The 14915-nt window shown below is 41.5% G+C and overlaps 1 protein-coding gene across 1 annotated transcript in view; it reads right to left on the minus strand.

The window, feature by feature from the left end:
• The window catches only part of ABHD3 (abhydrolase domain containing 3), a 23132-nt gene extending 8514 nt beyond the window's left edge, over positions 1–14618 (minus strand). Inside the window, exons 1-8 of the mRNA XM_021388209.1 lie at positions 14351–14618; positions 12724–12887; positions 10054–10236; positions 8358–8403; positions 5512–5624; positions 1233–1406; positions 525–573; positions 275–440 (exon numbers count right to left, since the gene is read on the minus strand). Coding sequence (XP_021243884.1) covers positions 275–440; positions 525–573; positions 1233–1406; positions 5512–5624; positions 8358–8403; positions 10054–10236; positions 12724–12887; positions 14351–14497 — 1042 coding nt within the window. The 5' untranslated portion in view covers positions 14498–14618. The remainder of the gene's footprint in view (positions 1–274; positions 441–524; positions 574–1232; positions 1407–5511; positions 5625–8357; positions 8404–10053; positions 10237–12723; positions 12888–14350) is intronic.

A 14915-nucleotide genomic window follows, 5' to 3' on the forward strand; every position in this document is an offset into this window, starting at 1 on the left:
ACCGTGGGGACTGTAGTAGTCCTTCTCTTCTGAGGACTAGGTATGTCCACTACATGATGTTATGATGTGGAATACCAATAACCGAAAATCATAAAACCATGACAATGTGTTTTATACTAAGTAAACTGCAAGACTGACCCACTCCTGGAGGTCGTGATCCTGTGTGCAAGTAATATTTACATACAACCTCACCCAGAGTTCATTCTCAGACCTTTATGCTTTATCTTAAGGATTGCACAAATAGAGAAATATATTCAAAAAAAGCTAAACTTACCATGACCTGGTGAGAAAACATCATCCACAGAGTTTAGGCATAACACTGGAATGCCTACAGACTTCAGCTTGCGACATGGGCTGGCATCTTCATAGTAATCATCAATTGTACGGTAGCCAAACATGACTGAAGTGAACTGTTTATCAAATTCTCTAACAGTTCTAGCCTGAAATACAGAATTCAAACAGGGAGTTACATCAGCATTTGGAAAACACCATCAAGCTAAAGCAGAAGAAACATTTTTGCATACCTTCATCACGAGATCCATATCAAATAACTTCTCCAACATTTGTCGATGCCTAAAGAGAAAGGGATAAAAATTGGAGGGCTACATAAACAGATGTAGAAGTCCTCGGCTCTACAGATACATTTGCAGAGATAACTCCCTATCAAGAAATGCTTGTTTTTAATTTTATCACATGAAAAATCTGCCTGGAAATCAAGAGCAAAAGAATTGTTCATTTATATGCAGGCACATCCAGCAACATAGTCAAAATCTGCATGAGTCACAAGAAAGATGCCAAAGATAAGAGAATTAAATATTTGAAATACAAAATACAACCTAATTTTACAAAGCAAAGGATGAACTAATCCTCTCCATGCTTCTGCAGTCAAAGCTGACTGAAAATAATTAGTATACATAAATACACATACATAAATATACAACTCAAACTCTGTATGTGCTGATGTCTAAAAAATTAAATTGCTTAGTTTCATCGATAAATCCAGAAGTACATTAGTCTTCTGCTGACTCCCTTGATGAGCAGATAAATTTAGTCACATTGATGACAATTTTTCTTGCAAAGATTCCTTTGATTTCAAAGCCCATAGAAGAACGCACACAGGACAACTTTGTGAAATGTTGTTACAGCATTAATTTTGCCAGTATTATTGTACCTGCCGTAGATCTTATGCTAACATCCTTCCATCTTGCCAAATAGTTTAGAAGGCAACTCACCTGCTGATAGAGGACTGTAGACAAGTAGTCAAGTAATAGTTGAAAAGAAGCCAGTTTAGTGGCTTCTCCAGAGATTCTACAGATTCAAAAACATTCCAACCCGCAGAGAAAATTGCAGCTGCCATTAAAGGAGTGTCTCTGCCAGTTTTGCCCAGGTAATTTAAAAGAAGCATGCTACAAACAGAAATGAAAAACAGAAACATATATACTATCAAGATGTTTGCTTCAGTGCAAAGCAAATATAACAATCAGCCACCTTTTTGTCTGCTTTTCCTTACATTTTATTGCATGAACCTTACAGCTGTGCCTAATACTTCTAAAAAGTAGTCAACATCATCAACATATGACTCATGAAGTTTGCTTTCTCTCTCTACAATCAGAAAGGAACTGAGAGTATTGTGTGGGATGCGGGCAGAAGTGTATTTAAAAATAAAGAGATATGTACTAGTCTTATTTATATCACTGGAGAGGAGGAAAAGGTCAAGCAAATGTACCTTACTCACAAAACAGGTATTCTTGACTGTTAGTATGTTTTACAATTTTACAACTCTTAGACTTCCTGAGCCAGCAAATCTGATCAGTCTGCCTCATAAATGCACCCCTGGCACACTTGCATCATTAGGAAGCTGTCTTTGGAGTTGAAGGTAATACCTTTACCCCACTTCAGACATATGAGATAACACAGCTCCTTTTCTTTAACAGAAAACATGTAAAGAATGAAGTGGTAGATAATTAATAAAACTAACAAAATTATGAGCCAAATAAATAGTATAAATCTTGCCTTTCTGACCAATTGCAACTCACAGTCTGTACTGCTGATGTTTAACTGAGTTGGAAAAAAGAGAGAGTTCATGAGCACCTGACCCTTCAGATGATGAAAAATTAAATTAGCAAGAAGATAGTAAAAGAAAAATAACAACAGAAAAATTGAAAGTTTTACTTTACTGCCTGATACCCCAAGGCTTCCAAGCAGCATTTTAATGCCAAGTCTTTAAGTTAAAACATTAGAAGCTCCACAACTTAATATGGCTTCCTGGATCACCAACACTCTATACCTTGGCTTCATCTGTCGTACTTTGGGAAACAGCAGCCTATAGCAATGACAGTGTGAACCAGCCTGCCATCACAGAGAATTTATCCCTGCACACTACCCACCAAATTGCAGGATAGCAGTGCAGAAGGGAGATGTAGGTTCCTGCCTACTCACCAGTTGGTAGGAACCAGCAGGAAAAGAATAACTAACGGTGCTTGGGAACGCATACCTGCAAACTACTCAAGTTAAACCCAATGAGGAAAGTTGCCTGTGACACATATAGGGGCTAGGTAGGGTTACTCCCTCTCACTCGCAGAAGAGGAGAAACCTATGAGCCATGGGTCTATATACTCCAAGAAGAAAGCTGAGCCATAAACCAATAAAAAATGTTGCAGTAGTAGCAGAAACCACTTCCTACAGAATTTGCAGAACATATGTTGTGGAGAGAAGGTTTAGGAATATTTGTGTTAGAAAACAAAGTACCTTACCAAAATAATATGCACTAAAGATCTGATGATCATTTACATTTATATCTTTGTGAAGTGAATGTTTATTTTTCTTCTCAAATGGACAAATATGTCCTATATAACTTAACTTGAAATTCAGAAAAATTTGAAAAAGGATAAATAATGAAAAATATTGTAAGATTAGGACAAGCAGATGATTTTCGCAATGTGCTCCTGGTGAAATCTCTGCTCCTGCTTAATTTTAAACGTGTAAGCGCTCCAATTAATTTTGAAGTATGGAGACAGTCCCCATGTGGACTTTTGATTGAGTTAAAAAAAATATCCTGAAGGTGGAAGGTGGAGGTGGGTGGGGAGCTGTCTGCCAGGGAGATATAGTCATTGCCCAAGCATGCAGGAGTTGCTGTATGGAAAACCTGAAGTTCAGCTGGAATTGGAATTAGCAAGGAACGTGCAGAACAGGAGGGGCTTCTCTAAGTACACTGGTACCAAAAGAAAGGCTCAGCACAGCATCTACTCCTTACCCCTCAACAGTGAAGCCAGTCATATCATCATAGAAGGCAAGCAGATCATTCAAGCACACTTTGTCCTTGATAAATCCAGTCTCATTCTTATCCTTTGTGTGATGGGAAATGGCTTCCAGAGGATCTCCTCAAAGAATGAGGTTAGGCTGACCGACCTGCATTCCTCCCTCGACCTACTACTCAGCAGAGCAGGGGACCTTATGACAAAACATTTGTAAAAGGCCAAGAGTGCCTTTTATTTTCTGTCTCTACTGCTAAAGTTAAGTCTGTTCTCAGGCCTACCAGGTCCCTTTGCCTAGTGGCAGAGTATGGGAGAAGGAAGTGTTACTTATGGAAGAGGAAGACTGAGTGAGGCTCAGTTATGCAAACCGGACATACATGGGATGAAGCGTGGTGCACCAATGCTCCAGAAGGAGACAGCCAAGGTCTTTGTGAAACTGCCATCACTTTTGAAATGTTGCAGCAGCTATAAGATATTCCTGATGCCTGGAAAAAAGTACATGTCACACACTCTACAAAAAAAGGAGGAGAAATACAGTCTGGTCAGCCTAACTTTGGGACTGTCATCTGGACACCATTTCCAAGCACATGAAGATCAAGACGGTGACCAGTAACAGCCAAAATCTACTTACCAAGGACAAAGCATACCTGACTGCCTGCTCTAATAAGCTGATCACTTTCAGTGATTATAGGAAGGGGAGGACATTGCTTACTTTGACTTTAGCAGGGCTTTTGACAGTCTTCCATAGCCTCCATGTAGCCAGTGGAGGGACAGAGTATTAATAAGTGACCTGTAACTGGCTTAGATGTCTAGGTTCAGATGGCTGTGATCAGGAACATGAAATCCACAACCGAAGGGGTTGGACCTGCTTAGTGATGTTCCTTGGGGATCAATACTGGGGCCAATATTGCGTAACACCTGCATTAGCAACTGCATAATGAGATGAACTACAGCCTTGGTAGGCTTGCAGGCCAAACCGTGGGGAGTGGCAGATGCAAAAAGACAAAGCTGCCATTCTGAGTGCCCTCAACAGGCTGTAGAAATGGACTAGCAGACACCTCGTGAAGTTCAGCAAAGGCAAATGCAAAGTCTTACACCTAAGACAGATTCGTGACTGGAGAAAGAATGGCAAGAGTTGCTGAAAAAGAATTGGGCAAGCCGAACACAGATCAGCAATGCACCCTTGCAGCAATGAAGATTAACAGTATGCTGCGCTATGTTAGTACAAGCAAAACAAGCAGGTCTAGGCAAGCGATTATTTCCCTGTACTTGGCACTTTGAGGTGGTATCTGGAGTAACAGGCCCAATTTTGGACTTTCCAGAAAGACTGACATTGACAAACTGAAGAGGTTCATATCTCTTTATACTGAATACACTGGCAAAATTTCAACAACAACAATGGAAAACGATTGGCCTAACTGATTCAAAAGGCTTCCAAGTTCCTGATTTAATTAATAACTACAATGCTTGAATAAACCCATATTTATCCCAAAGCTCCTACAAGTCATTAGTAGATTAATGTCAACGCGCAGGTCTATTATCTGCCCACTCTCCAAACTCACGACAAAGAAGTCTCAAAGTTACCACTGTGCCTGCAGAATTTCTAATGGAAGCTCTCTTCTCCTCCAATTTTTGTTTAAGAGGCTGTCTGAGCATTTCTCCTACTCTCTAGCAGTGATTTTTCTAGCAACTGATCTATCACTATCTGTTCTAGCTATGCTTTTTGGACACAAGCCAGGACACAGCAAGTCTTAACGCCACATGCTAAAATCAACCCATACTGGCTCCAGTAACAATACTACTTCTTGCTTTTGAGGGAGACAGAGCAGATACTCACATCTCTTCCAGCACAACCTACCCACACACTGCAGAACCCTGGCAGAGTGAAAATCTTTTTAAAACTTGTTGAGATTGCTAAGAAACATGGTATGTTAGCTCTAGTTTCTATTTTGTATTCCTTTGTTCCAAAGATGATAGCTTCCACAGATTGTATAGCCCACCTGTTTCTCTGTCAATCTGTCTGTGTTCCTTGTTTGTCCTCCTGCTCTCCCCCAACCAACTTTTGAATACTGGCCACTTTCTGCCTTGACACAGAGCTAGAAGCCTCAAAGGCGTTAAGCTTCTAAGACTTGACTATTCACAAGTACAGACAGACCAAAATTAGTTGCAGTAAGTATTGCATAAGAATAATAATTTACAATCATACTGTAACAGACTTATTAAGATCACAAATATGATCTGTTACATTATACCTTACCCTCCCATAGAAACACCTGCTGCCATGAAGGGAGCTGAGGGGTGCAAGTTGTGTATGTGATGAATAACTGCCTCCAAATCCTCCGTGTTAGCTGCGCAGTAAGTCCTTGGAGTCTGTAAGGAGTCATAGGGAAAAATGCCATCATAAGCTTTTTTATCAGCCTTTAAGGACAAAGCAAACTGTACAGTGGGACATTTATATAACAAGATAAATTTAACATTTATTCTGAAAGTGCACTAAATAGCAAATAGAAACCCAAGCATTTCAGGAGGAGGTGGACGAAGGAGACGTTTGCTACCACTACAAAATAAAATAAGTAATAAAGATGTTCACTACCTGCAACTATCAAATCATTAGGTGAAATTTGACCATGGAGTCACTAGCTAAACTAGATAAAACTAGATAGGCACCAGTATTTTCAGGATAACCTAAGGAAATGAAAACATATCATAAAGGCTATAATTTACTACTAAAAAAAAAGTCATAATGACAATTTGACCATCTTCACTCACATTCAAATGCCAAAGAAAATACTAGATTTCAAGTTCTGTCAGCTCGAACTTGAAAAGTAGACTATATTTAGATTCTATACACAATATGAGCAAATAAATAAAAATTCAGCACTGCAGTTTACCTAATTTACTACCATACTCTATTACAAAAGCAATGGAACATATATATTAACCCTTCTCTACCTACCAGCAGCAACTCTTCAGATCTTGAACTGGAATGTGGAATCCCTTCCACTGCCAATCACTGGGATTTGGATAACCCCCTCCCTGCTTACCTGAAGGATAAGCATAGCTTTTGAGCCTCACCTGCATAGACAACTACTACAGGCCACAATCTGAAGACTTTCTGGAGCAGTGTAAGGGAGACAAATAGTTTTAGGAACAGCAGGAATCACAGTGATTTTTTTTTTTTCTAATGATGTTCTCTAAATTACTTCTACAAAAAGAGAGATTTTAACACTGTAGTTGTTACTAAACGTGTTGGTGATCTTGACTTAACTCAAGGTAGTGGCTAGCCTGCCAGAATTCAGTAAAAACATTAAAACTAACTATAAAAGTATTCAATTTTAAATTAACTGATTTTATTTTCGTTGCCTGAAGCAACACTGTATTTTAAGGTGTTGTGGTTTTTTTCTTTTTTTGTTTTTGCTTTTGTTGTTTCAAATTGCTTTCGGTTAAACAGCCTGGATATTTGTGGACAATTTTAACAAGTTTAATTAGAGGAAGCTAATTACTTAAAGTACATTTAACATGAATATTAAAATGTTGAAGTAAAAGATTAAAAAAAAGGAGAGAAAAGCTAAATCTGGATAATTAAAACTGAAGATGTTTTCCATTAATGTTGCATTTCCAATTCTCATCCACATGAATCACTGTGCCCTTTATTACATCCTATTAATTATAAGTGGTGTGAATGTGTTTTATTTTAATTAAATTGTCAAGTTTACAAAGAAAAATAGATTATTTTTGGTAACTAAGGTCTAACATAGTCAAGTGAAAGTATATTAGAAGTTTATAAAACTATAACAAACTAAAGTTATAAAACTATAGTTTATAAAACTATAGTTTATAAAACTATTTAATTTCAGTTAATTCCTGATATGTTTATCAGGATACCTACCAATCGTACAAAGGTATTTTAAGGCAATGTCTTAGCTCACATTGGCTTTGGATATCTAGTATTTGATTATTCCATAACAATAATTTGTAGTAACTTTTAATTAAAAAAAAAAACCTCATTTATTTAACCGATTCCCTCTATAGCTATCACAGTGTAAATTTACATCCATCTTTAAAGAGACGAGAAAAATAATTACTCGCATGACTAATTTCTACTGTGCTGCTCAACCATGCTTCAAACTCATTAACCGGGGATTTCATATTGAAATGTAGAAACCCCCTTACAGAAAAAGTTACAGTTTCAGCTGTTTTGCTTCACAGTAAGATCTTATAATGCTTAAATATGTAAATCCGATTACACTAAATTACACACAATGCACCTAAACAAGAGATCTTTTCTGTTAGTGCTTCACAAATTCATCAATAAGGACTTTGTGTGTCACAAAACTGCTTTGTAGATCCATCTCCAGAAGCATGCAGAAAACTACTCTAGCATGGCAATATTTGCATTGAAATATTTTATCTGATTACAGGAAAACATTCAGAGCTTTTTAAGTTTGAAACCGGGGAATTAAAAAATGCAAAACAATGCTGAGTATTATGCACGCTCACACCAGCTGCAAAACTCTCAACAAAACGCATATGAAGAAACAAAGCTTATTCAGCAGTATTTCACCACGCCTTGCGCCCAGCTGCAGAAAACGTTTAGCTTCACAATCTCATCATCTGTGAGACTGCCAGTTATTTCTAGGCAAACGTGACATGTGTGTCTCAGACACACAGCAAAATTATTTTGTAGCTAAGTTTGTGTCATAATCGCAGAGAAATACAGAAGAACACGTTTAATTTTTAGGTAGGGCTTTCCATATAAATCTGCTTCATTAATTCAGTAACACGTAATACAGATCAATTTTAATGGCATAACGTTTTAACCGTATCAAAATTTAGCTTACATTGATACTGGCAATTGTAGAAGTAATTACCACTGCTCCTACTGTTAAAACAATTTTGGGTTGACCAGTTGGTGCCTGAGTTTTAAAGTAAAATATGATATCTGCCCATTGTTGATCTACCAGATGAGTAGATGTTCTTCTCTGCATTTTCAACATACACTATGAGCTTCTCTCATTTAAATAGAGCCTTACAAATAGACACTGATGGTTACATATATACCGATTACACATGAGAGATGTTTATCTTAACATTCATCCTTACCAGAAGCTCCTCACCAGCAATCCCTCGATTGTTAAAAACGACACATCTAAAAATTGAGAAAGTAAATTCAATTACCTAGATTGTTTGTTCATCTAAAAAAATAATGCACAGACACAAATGAAAATACATAAAGAAATACAAGCCAGTTCTATGGGTAAGTTCAGCACATAAACATTTACTGTTCTACAAATGCTGAAATCTGACAGGTGCAGAATGACCTTTATACCAGAATGGGATTTCACTGAAGTCAGTGTGACTTTAAGTGAACTCTGTGATTTGTCAGTCCAGGTCAGACTGCAGGATGAGAACTGCACGGCTTTCCTGACAACAGTGCACGGATCTTGCTCTGCCTGCACTCAGAGCTGGCCAGTTACGGGCTATAAGTTACGCCAGTGCAGCGCTGAGCCTAAAGCAGCGCTCTGAAACAGGAAAGCTATGCGCAGACATTCCTCATATCGACATCATTTTATGAAATAGCAAGAAATTTTGTACAAGATCCTGGGGGCAAGACTTTTTTTTTGTCAGAAAGTTTCTGCTTTCTCTATGTTGGAGTTGCTGAATTTTCTAGCAGTTATATATTACCTTAAGAATATATGCTTTCTTAATAAATCTTACTTTCCTATTGCTCCTCTACCATGTCACTGGAATTAACTTTCTTAAATAAAATATACACATTTAGATGGATTAAAGACATGAAAAAATGCCTTGTTTTGCTGTTTTTCAAAAGCTGCAATTTAAAAACAAAACCTAAAGTTCTCCTTTTTAATGTTATATTTTCCTTTGCTAGGTGATCAAATGCAGATTTTTCTTTTGGGAAAAAGAAAAAAAGAAATGGTCTTTCTTCCTCTAGTGCTGTTTACAGGTAAGTTTTGAAGTGATAGTGATTTTAAAAGCAGTTTGAACAGTTAAGAGTGCTGCTGTACTTTCACAATTTAGTAGAGCAGTCACCCGGATATCCAAACAGAGAACAAATAGCCAGAAATGAGCGTAAACACTCATATATACTTGAAGAACTTCATATTGTCAATACCAGAAGCCAGTCTGCAATTATAAAACGCCACATTTCAAGCAGTGATCCTGGAACAATGATAACGTATTTTAAAGCACAGTTGCAGGAATATGATTACATAAAGGAATTTACTCGTTGACTAATCCACCTATTATACCCAATTCTAACCAGAAGTCTTAATAACAAAACTAAATTACGCGGTGGCAATCAAGAGGTGACAAACCTCTTCCTGCTGCATTACCAGTACGAGTGGGTTGGCTTCCCTTTTTGCACTCAGGAATTGAAGGCTACTGAATCGGGCAGTTCTGGCATTCAGCAGCTGACCTCCTCCAAGGCCTGCTGCCAGCAATCCATCCACACAAGGCTTTGTGAAGCTGAATACAAATCCCTTCTCAAGGAAGCGTAAAGGTACACAAGTGCTGATGTTATAGTTTAGGAAACAGCAGCAAAGACCTATGCAGACATAGCTTGTGTTCACTGCAATTTCTGGAGCACATCTGTAGATACTAAAACAGACTTTTAGAATTTACTGCCAGTTACATAATTTGGCGATTATTATTATTATTACCTCTAATACTTTCTTACATAAACTAATTTCCCTAAATCTCATTTGCTTTAGGAAGATGCCTCATACATACACGTATTTGATCTTGCACGCAAAATACAAGTAATGAAATACAACAGCACCTATATCCCAGTGTTTCACTTTGATGGATCATATGAAGAATGTAGGATTCCTTGCTTGTTCCCGTCAGACCAGGCAATAACAGGACTGTAGGTCTTGTGCTGGCATCCGGATAATATAAGCTGTCATTATTATCAAACCAATCCAACGAAATCTGTCCTCCATCTGCTGTTCTAATGAGCTCACTGAAAGGCACATTTTAAGACAACCATGATTAGATTTTAAAATGTATGCATCCTAGTAAGAGCGCTTAAACTGTAAAAATTACCAGGTATGAAATCTGCTTTGTTAACTGTGTTTTAACACTAAAAGTACCACCTGAGCGTGTTTACAGATACACCATTCCCAAAGAATCAGACCTCCAGGTGACGTGAGTTAGTGCAGTCAGTTCATGGCACAACTCCAGCTTACAGTCAATGAAGAGCTGACCTTTCCTCATTTGCTCTTGATGTAGTGGAAGTTTGTAACTAACGTGGCTTTTGGCACTGCCTCCTATTCTATGTGGGCTTGTGTGCTACAGTTTTCTTTTCCTTTGTGTGCTCTGAGAACCTTTTGATAGCACTTGGGGCAGCGTGTTAAATATCTATCACGTGTTTTTTTTCCTCTACTCAAAGAAGCAGTGTGTATAATGGATGACATTTGGCTATGTTTTTAACACATGGGACACAGACTGACACATCTTTACAGCATCAGTGAAGCCAGAATTTCACCCTGTATCTCTACCAACTTTGCTACCACAAACTCTTAAAAACATATACCTTAAGAATGTAACAAATGTGATACTATCCTAGGAAGCTAAGCATGCATTAAACAATGCAAAGATGGCTTCAATTTTTTTTTTTTAAATAGAAACATACAGCATATTCCCTTTTCTCTGGTAACAAATACATTGTGTGAGGGAGTTAATGTAGAAACTACCACAATTTAAGTCTTCTTCGCATTTGATTTTTCACTTGAAAATACAGTTTTGATAGAACTTACTACAGATTTTAAAGCTAATCAGCCATCTTGGACTCACAAGGTCAGCTTTGCCCTTTTTCAGTAATAGGCAGTAGATGCAATGCTAGCGTGTACTGCGAACACAATCTCAAATGGTGCAAATTTGCCCCATGGAACTATATTTCTTTCCTCAAAAACCTTGAAACAGAGAGTATACAAGCAGGGCTACAAAAAGTGGACATGGCCATGCCACTGAAATGTTTCCTAGTTACTAAAACTAAAGGAAGCTGCTAAATGCTAAATCTATTCTACGATGCAAACAGAGCTGAAACAACTTGTGCTGCGTCCAGGTTCCGGAACATAAAAGTATTTCTCCTTAGCTCTTGTGCCAAATGCCTCATGTGCCAGACTTAGTCTCACTTCTGTGTGAGAGAGATCAGCTAAGGACAAACAATACATGTAATTTCTTTCCTCTCAGAATTTAGGCATCAAAGAACACAAGATAAACCTGACAGGTAAAAGTTACTCTGAAAAATCCAGAAGTCTCATATAATCAGAACCAGGCTGAGAGCAGCCATGCTTTGATTAAGGTTGGACATACTGGTTGAATGGACAGACAGAGTGATAGCATTACCTTTCCAAAATGAAAGCACTCAATCACCAGAATATTTGATGCACCAGATGACTCTGCTGCCATCCAGAGGGATCTCAATAGGATGGAGAAATGGGTTCACAGGAACTGCATGCAGTTCTACAAAATGTACCAAGTCCCATACCCAGAGCAGAACAACCCCCAGGCATTAGAACATGCTGTGGGTCACCCAGCCAGAAGGCGGTTCTGCCAAAAAAGGACCTGGGGGTCCTGGTGAACACCAAGGTAAAGGTGAGTCAGCAGTATGCCCTTGCCACGGAGAAGGCTGATGGTATCTTGGGCTGCACTGAGCAAAGTCTCACCATCAGGTCAAGAGAGTTGATCCCTCCATTCTACACAGCACTAGTGAGGCCACACCTGGAGTGCTGGGTCCCGTTCTGGGTCCCCCAACACAAGAGAGAAATGGACACACAGCAGAGAGTCCAACAAAGGGCCATCAAGATATTGAAGGGCCTGGAGCATCTCTCCTGTGAAGAGAGGCTAAGGGAGCTAGGCCTGTTCAGTTCAAAGGGGTAGTCATCAACATGTATGAACACCTGAAGGGAGGGAGCAAAGAGGACAGAGCCAGGCTCTTTTCAGTGGTGCCCTGTGCCAGGACAAGAGGCAGTGGGCACAAATGGAACACAGGAGGTTCCCTCTGAACATCAGGAAGCACTTCTGTGCCATGAATGCGATGGAGCACTGGCACAGGTTGTGGAATCTCCTCCTTGGAGATCTTCAAAAGCTGCTGTGACATGGGCCTGGGCAACCTCTAGGTGGGTTAGACCAGATGACCTTCAGAGGTCCCTTTCAACCTCAATCAGTCTGTGAACGTACAACCACATCAGTTCCTATACTGACACCAGTATTTCAGAGCTCCAAAACTCTTTGAGCTATAATAGGGCCATGCGGAATCCTAACTTTCTAAATCTACAGCATACTGAATCCAGGTCAGAAACGATTACAAGCCTAGGAGAGAGTTGTACAGATGAGCATGAAGTAAATATATGGGCACAAGCTTAAGCAGTGATGGTAGCTGTGACTCAGAGTAAGGTAACCATTGGCTACACAAACAGTCACTTTCCATAAGAAAGGCACTTACTTTCTGTAATGTACTTGGGGTCTAGAGGTGATAAAGGGACGCAGGAGTGTCTGCACCCGACCTTCCCAGCACCAAATCGTGGGATAGTAAGTTTCTGTCACAACAGGACAATACTCTTCCAGGAAGCGGCAGAAACGTTCATTGCTTGCCACCAGCTGGGGTTTCTAGGAAGAGAGACTACAGTCAGGAATGGGCATTCAGAAGAAAAATAAATGAACAAGTAATAAATCAACAAAAGTCTGTTTAAATCCTCCCAGAAGACTGATTTCTTTAATATATTTACGTACAGTACTTTTTCCTTTCACAGTAAAGAGATAAGTAAACAAAAACCAAACGAAATGCCAAAATTGTACAACTGGAAAACAAACTCAGCATGATGGATTCCTTACCTATTTCTGATAATACATTATTTCAGCTCTATTTCTACCAGCATCATACCTTTCCCTGAGGAACCAAAAACATAGTGTACCACTGCAAGTGAGAAAGACTGTATTGCATCAATTCTCCTGTATGACGCAGAAATGAAGCTTAGCCAGGGATGTGGACTGTGCTGTTGCAATTCCTATTTTAACCTGGTAGGACACTCCCTCTCCCACCTCACACTACAGCACACACTGCATTGGTACTCACCTCTAATAATGCTCTGCATGCAGATAAATTTCTTACAGCTTCAATTCCAATTAATGTGGAAATCATCATACCAAGCAACTCATATTTTAGCAACCATATTTCTTAAGCTTCCCTTTTACACTGACTCTCCAGCATGCAGGCAGTAGCAGGACAATAACAGAAGATTTGAAGAAAACTATTACACATACAGCAGCAGCAGCATGTCCTCCTGACCCTTTACTTTAGTCCTCTGATAAAAATAAAGCATTCTTTTTCTGACGGAGAGGAAGGCAATGTTCTCAGCAATTCTATGGGAGCTTGTGGCAGCGTGCAAGTCTCTGCGAGCCTTAAATCTTTGCATATGTGTATTTTCTGTTGGTTAAACGCTCAATGAGGCACTCACTATTACTCCGCGGGGCCACTTTAGATGGGATCAGGCTCACTGTACCCAAATGATGTGTGAAACCACTCCTGACCAGATGTTCAAGATTGGCAGAGCCCTAAAACGTGGCAGCAAGTCCAACTTAAACCGGCCCTGAGGGCAGACACAAGGGCAGTGAACTTCTTCATTACCAGCACTGCTCCTAAACCCCACACCTGGCCCTTTATCAGAGAAGGGATTCCTCAGCCCCTTCCCAAGACACTGCTCCCTGTCTCACTGCACTGGGTGACACCGTCAGGCAAAGCCCCTCACCCTACACCCTCCAGGCCGGGCCCCCTCTTCCAGCCCCACGGCCGCGTTTCGGGCTGTGGGAGGCCGTGCACCCCCTCACACCAGGAGGCCCGCGCAGCAAAGCTCGGGGTTACCCCACAGCCCCACGGCCCGGCGGCGAAGGGCCCTCTGCGGGCTGACCCCGCCGCAAGGACGCCGGGCACCGCCGGCACGGGGAGGGAGGGGAGGCTGCGCCCTGCCCGCTGCAGGCCACCCCAGGGCCGGGGGCCGGGGTGACCTTCGCGGGGCCGCGGGACGCTGTCAGTGGGACACCTGCGGAGCCCGGCCCGCCGCCCTCCCGCTCACCTTGGCGATGCTGCTGAGGTAGTAGCAGGCGTAGGCGACGCCGAAGCCCAGCACCAGGGACAAGCCCACGCCGGAGCCGAAAAGCCCCACGCGGACCTGGCTCTCCAGGTAGAGGGACAGCTCCCTGGTCAGCACCTGCCAGTCCATCGCGCCGCACCGCCGCCCACTGCCGGAGAGAAGAGGAGGAGGAGCCGCCGGCCGGCTCCCACTGCCCGCCGGCTGCGCACGGCGCCGGGCACCGCTCCGCGTTACAGCGCCGCCGGCGCCATGCCCGGCCCGCCCCCGGCCCGCCCCGGCCTGCGGGGAGCGGGCGGCCGCCGGGCCCGGGGCGCCCCGGGGGGGCTGGGGGCGGTGTGAGGCGGCGGAGGGGGCCGAGGGGGCCGCGCGAAGCGGCAGGGCCGGGCCGTGGGGCTCCTCAGCCCGCGGCTGGTGATTTCCTGGCGTGCCTCAGCCCTGCGCTTTCCCCTCACATGGGACGTCCTGGGGCCGGGGCGAGAGGGAGCAGCTGGTGCCGACGTATGGAAACACAGTGACTGCGGTACTGCACCTGCCAGCACGCTATTAT

This window comes from Numida meleagris, chromosome 2, assembly GCF_002078875.1.
Source record: "Numida meleagris isolate 19003 breed g44 Domestic line chromosome 2, NumMel1.0, whole genome shotgun sequence".
Classification (NCBI taxonomy): Eukaryota; Metazoa; Chordata; class Aves; order Galliformes; family Numididae; genus Numida; species Numida meleagris.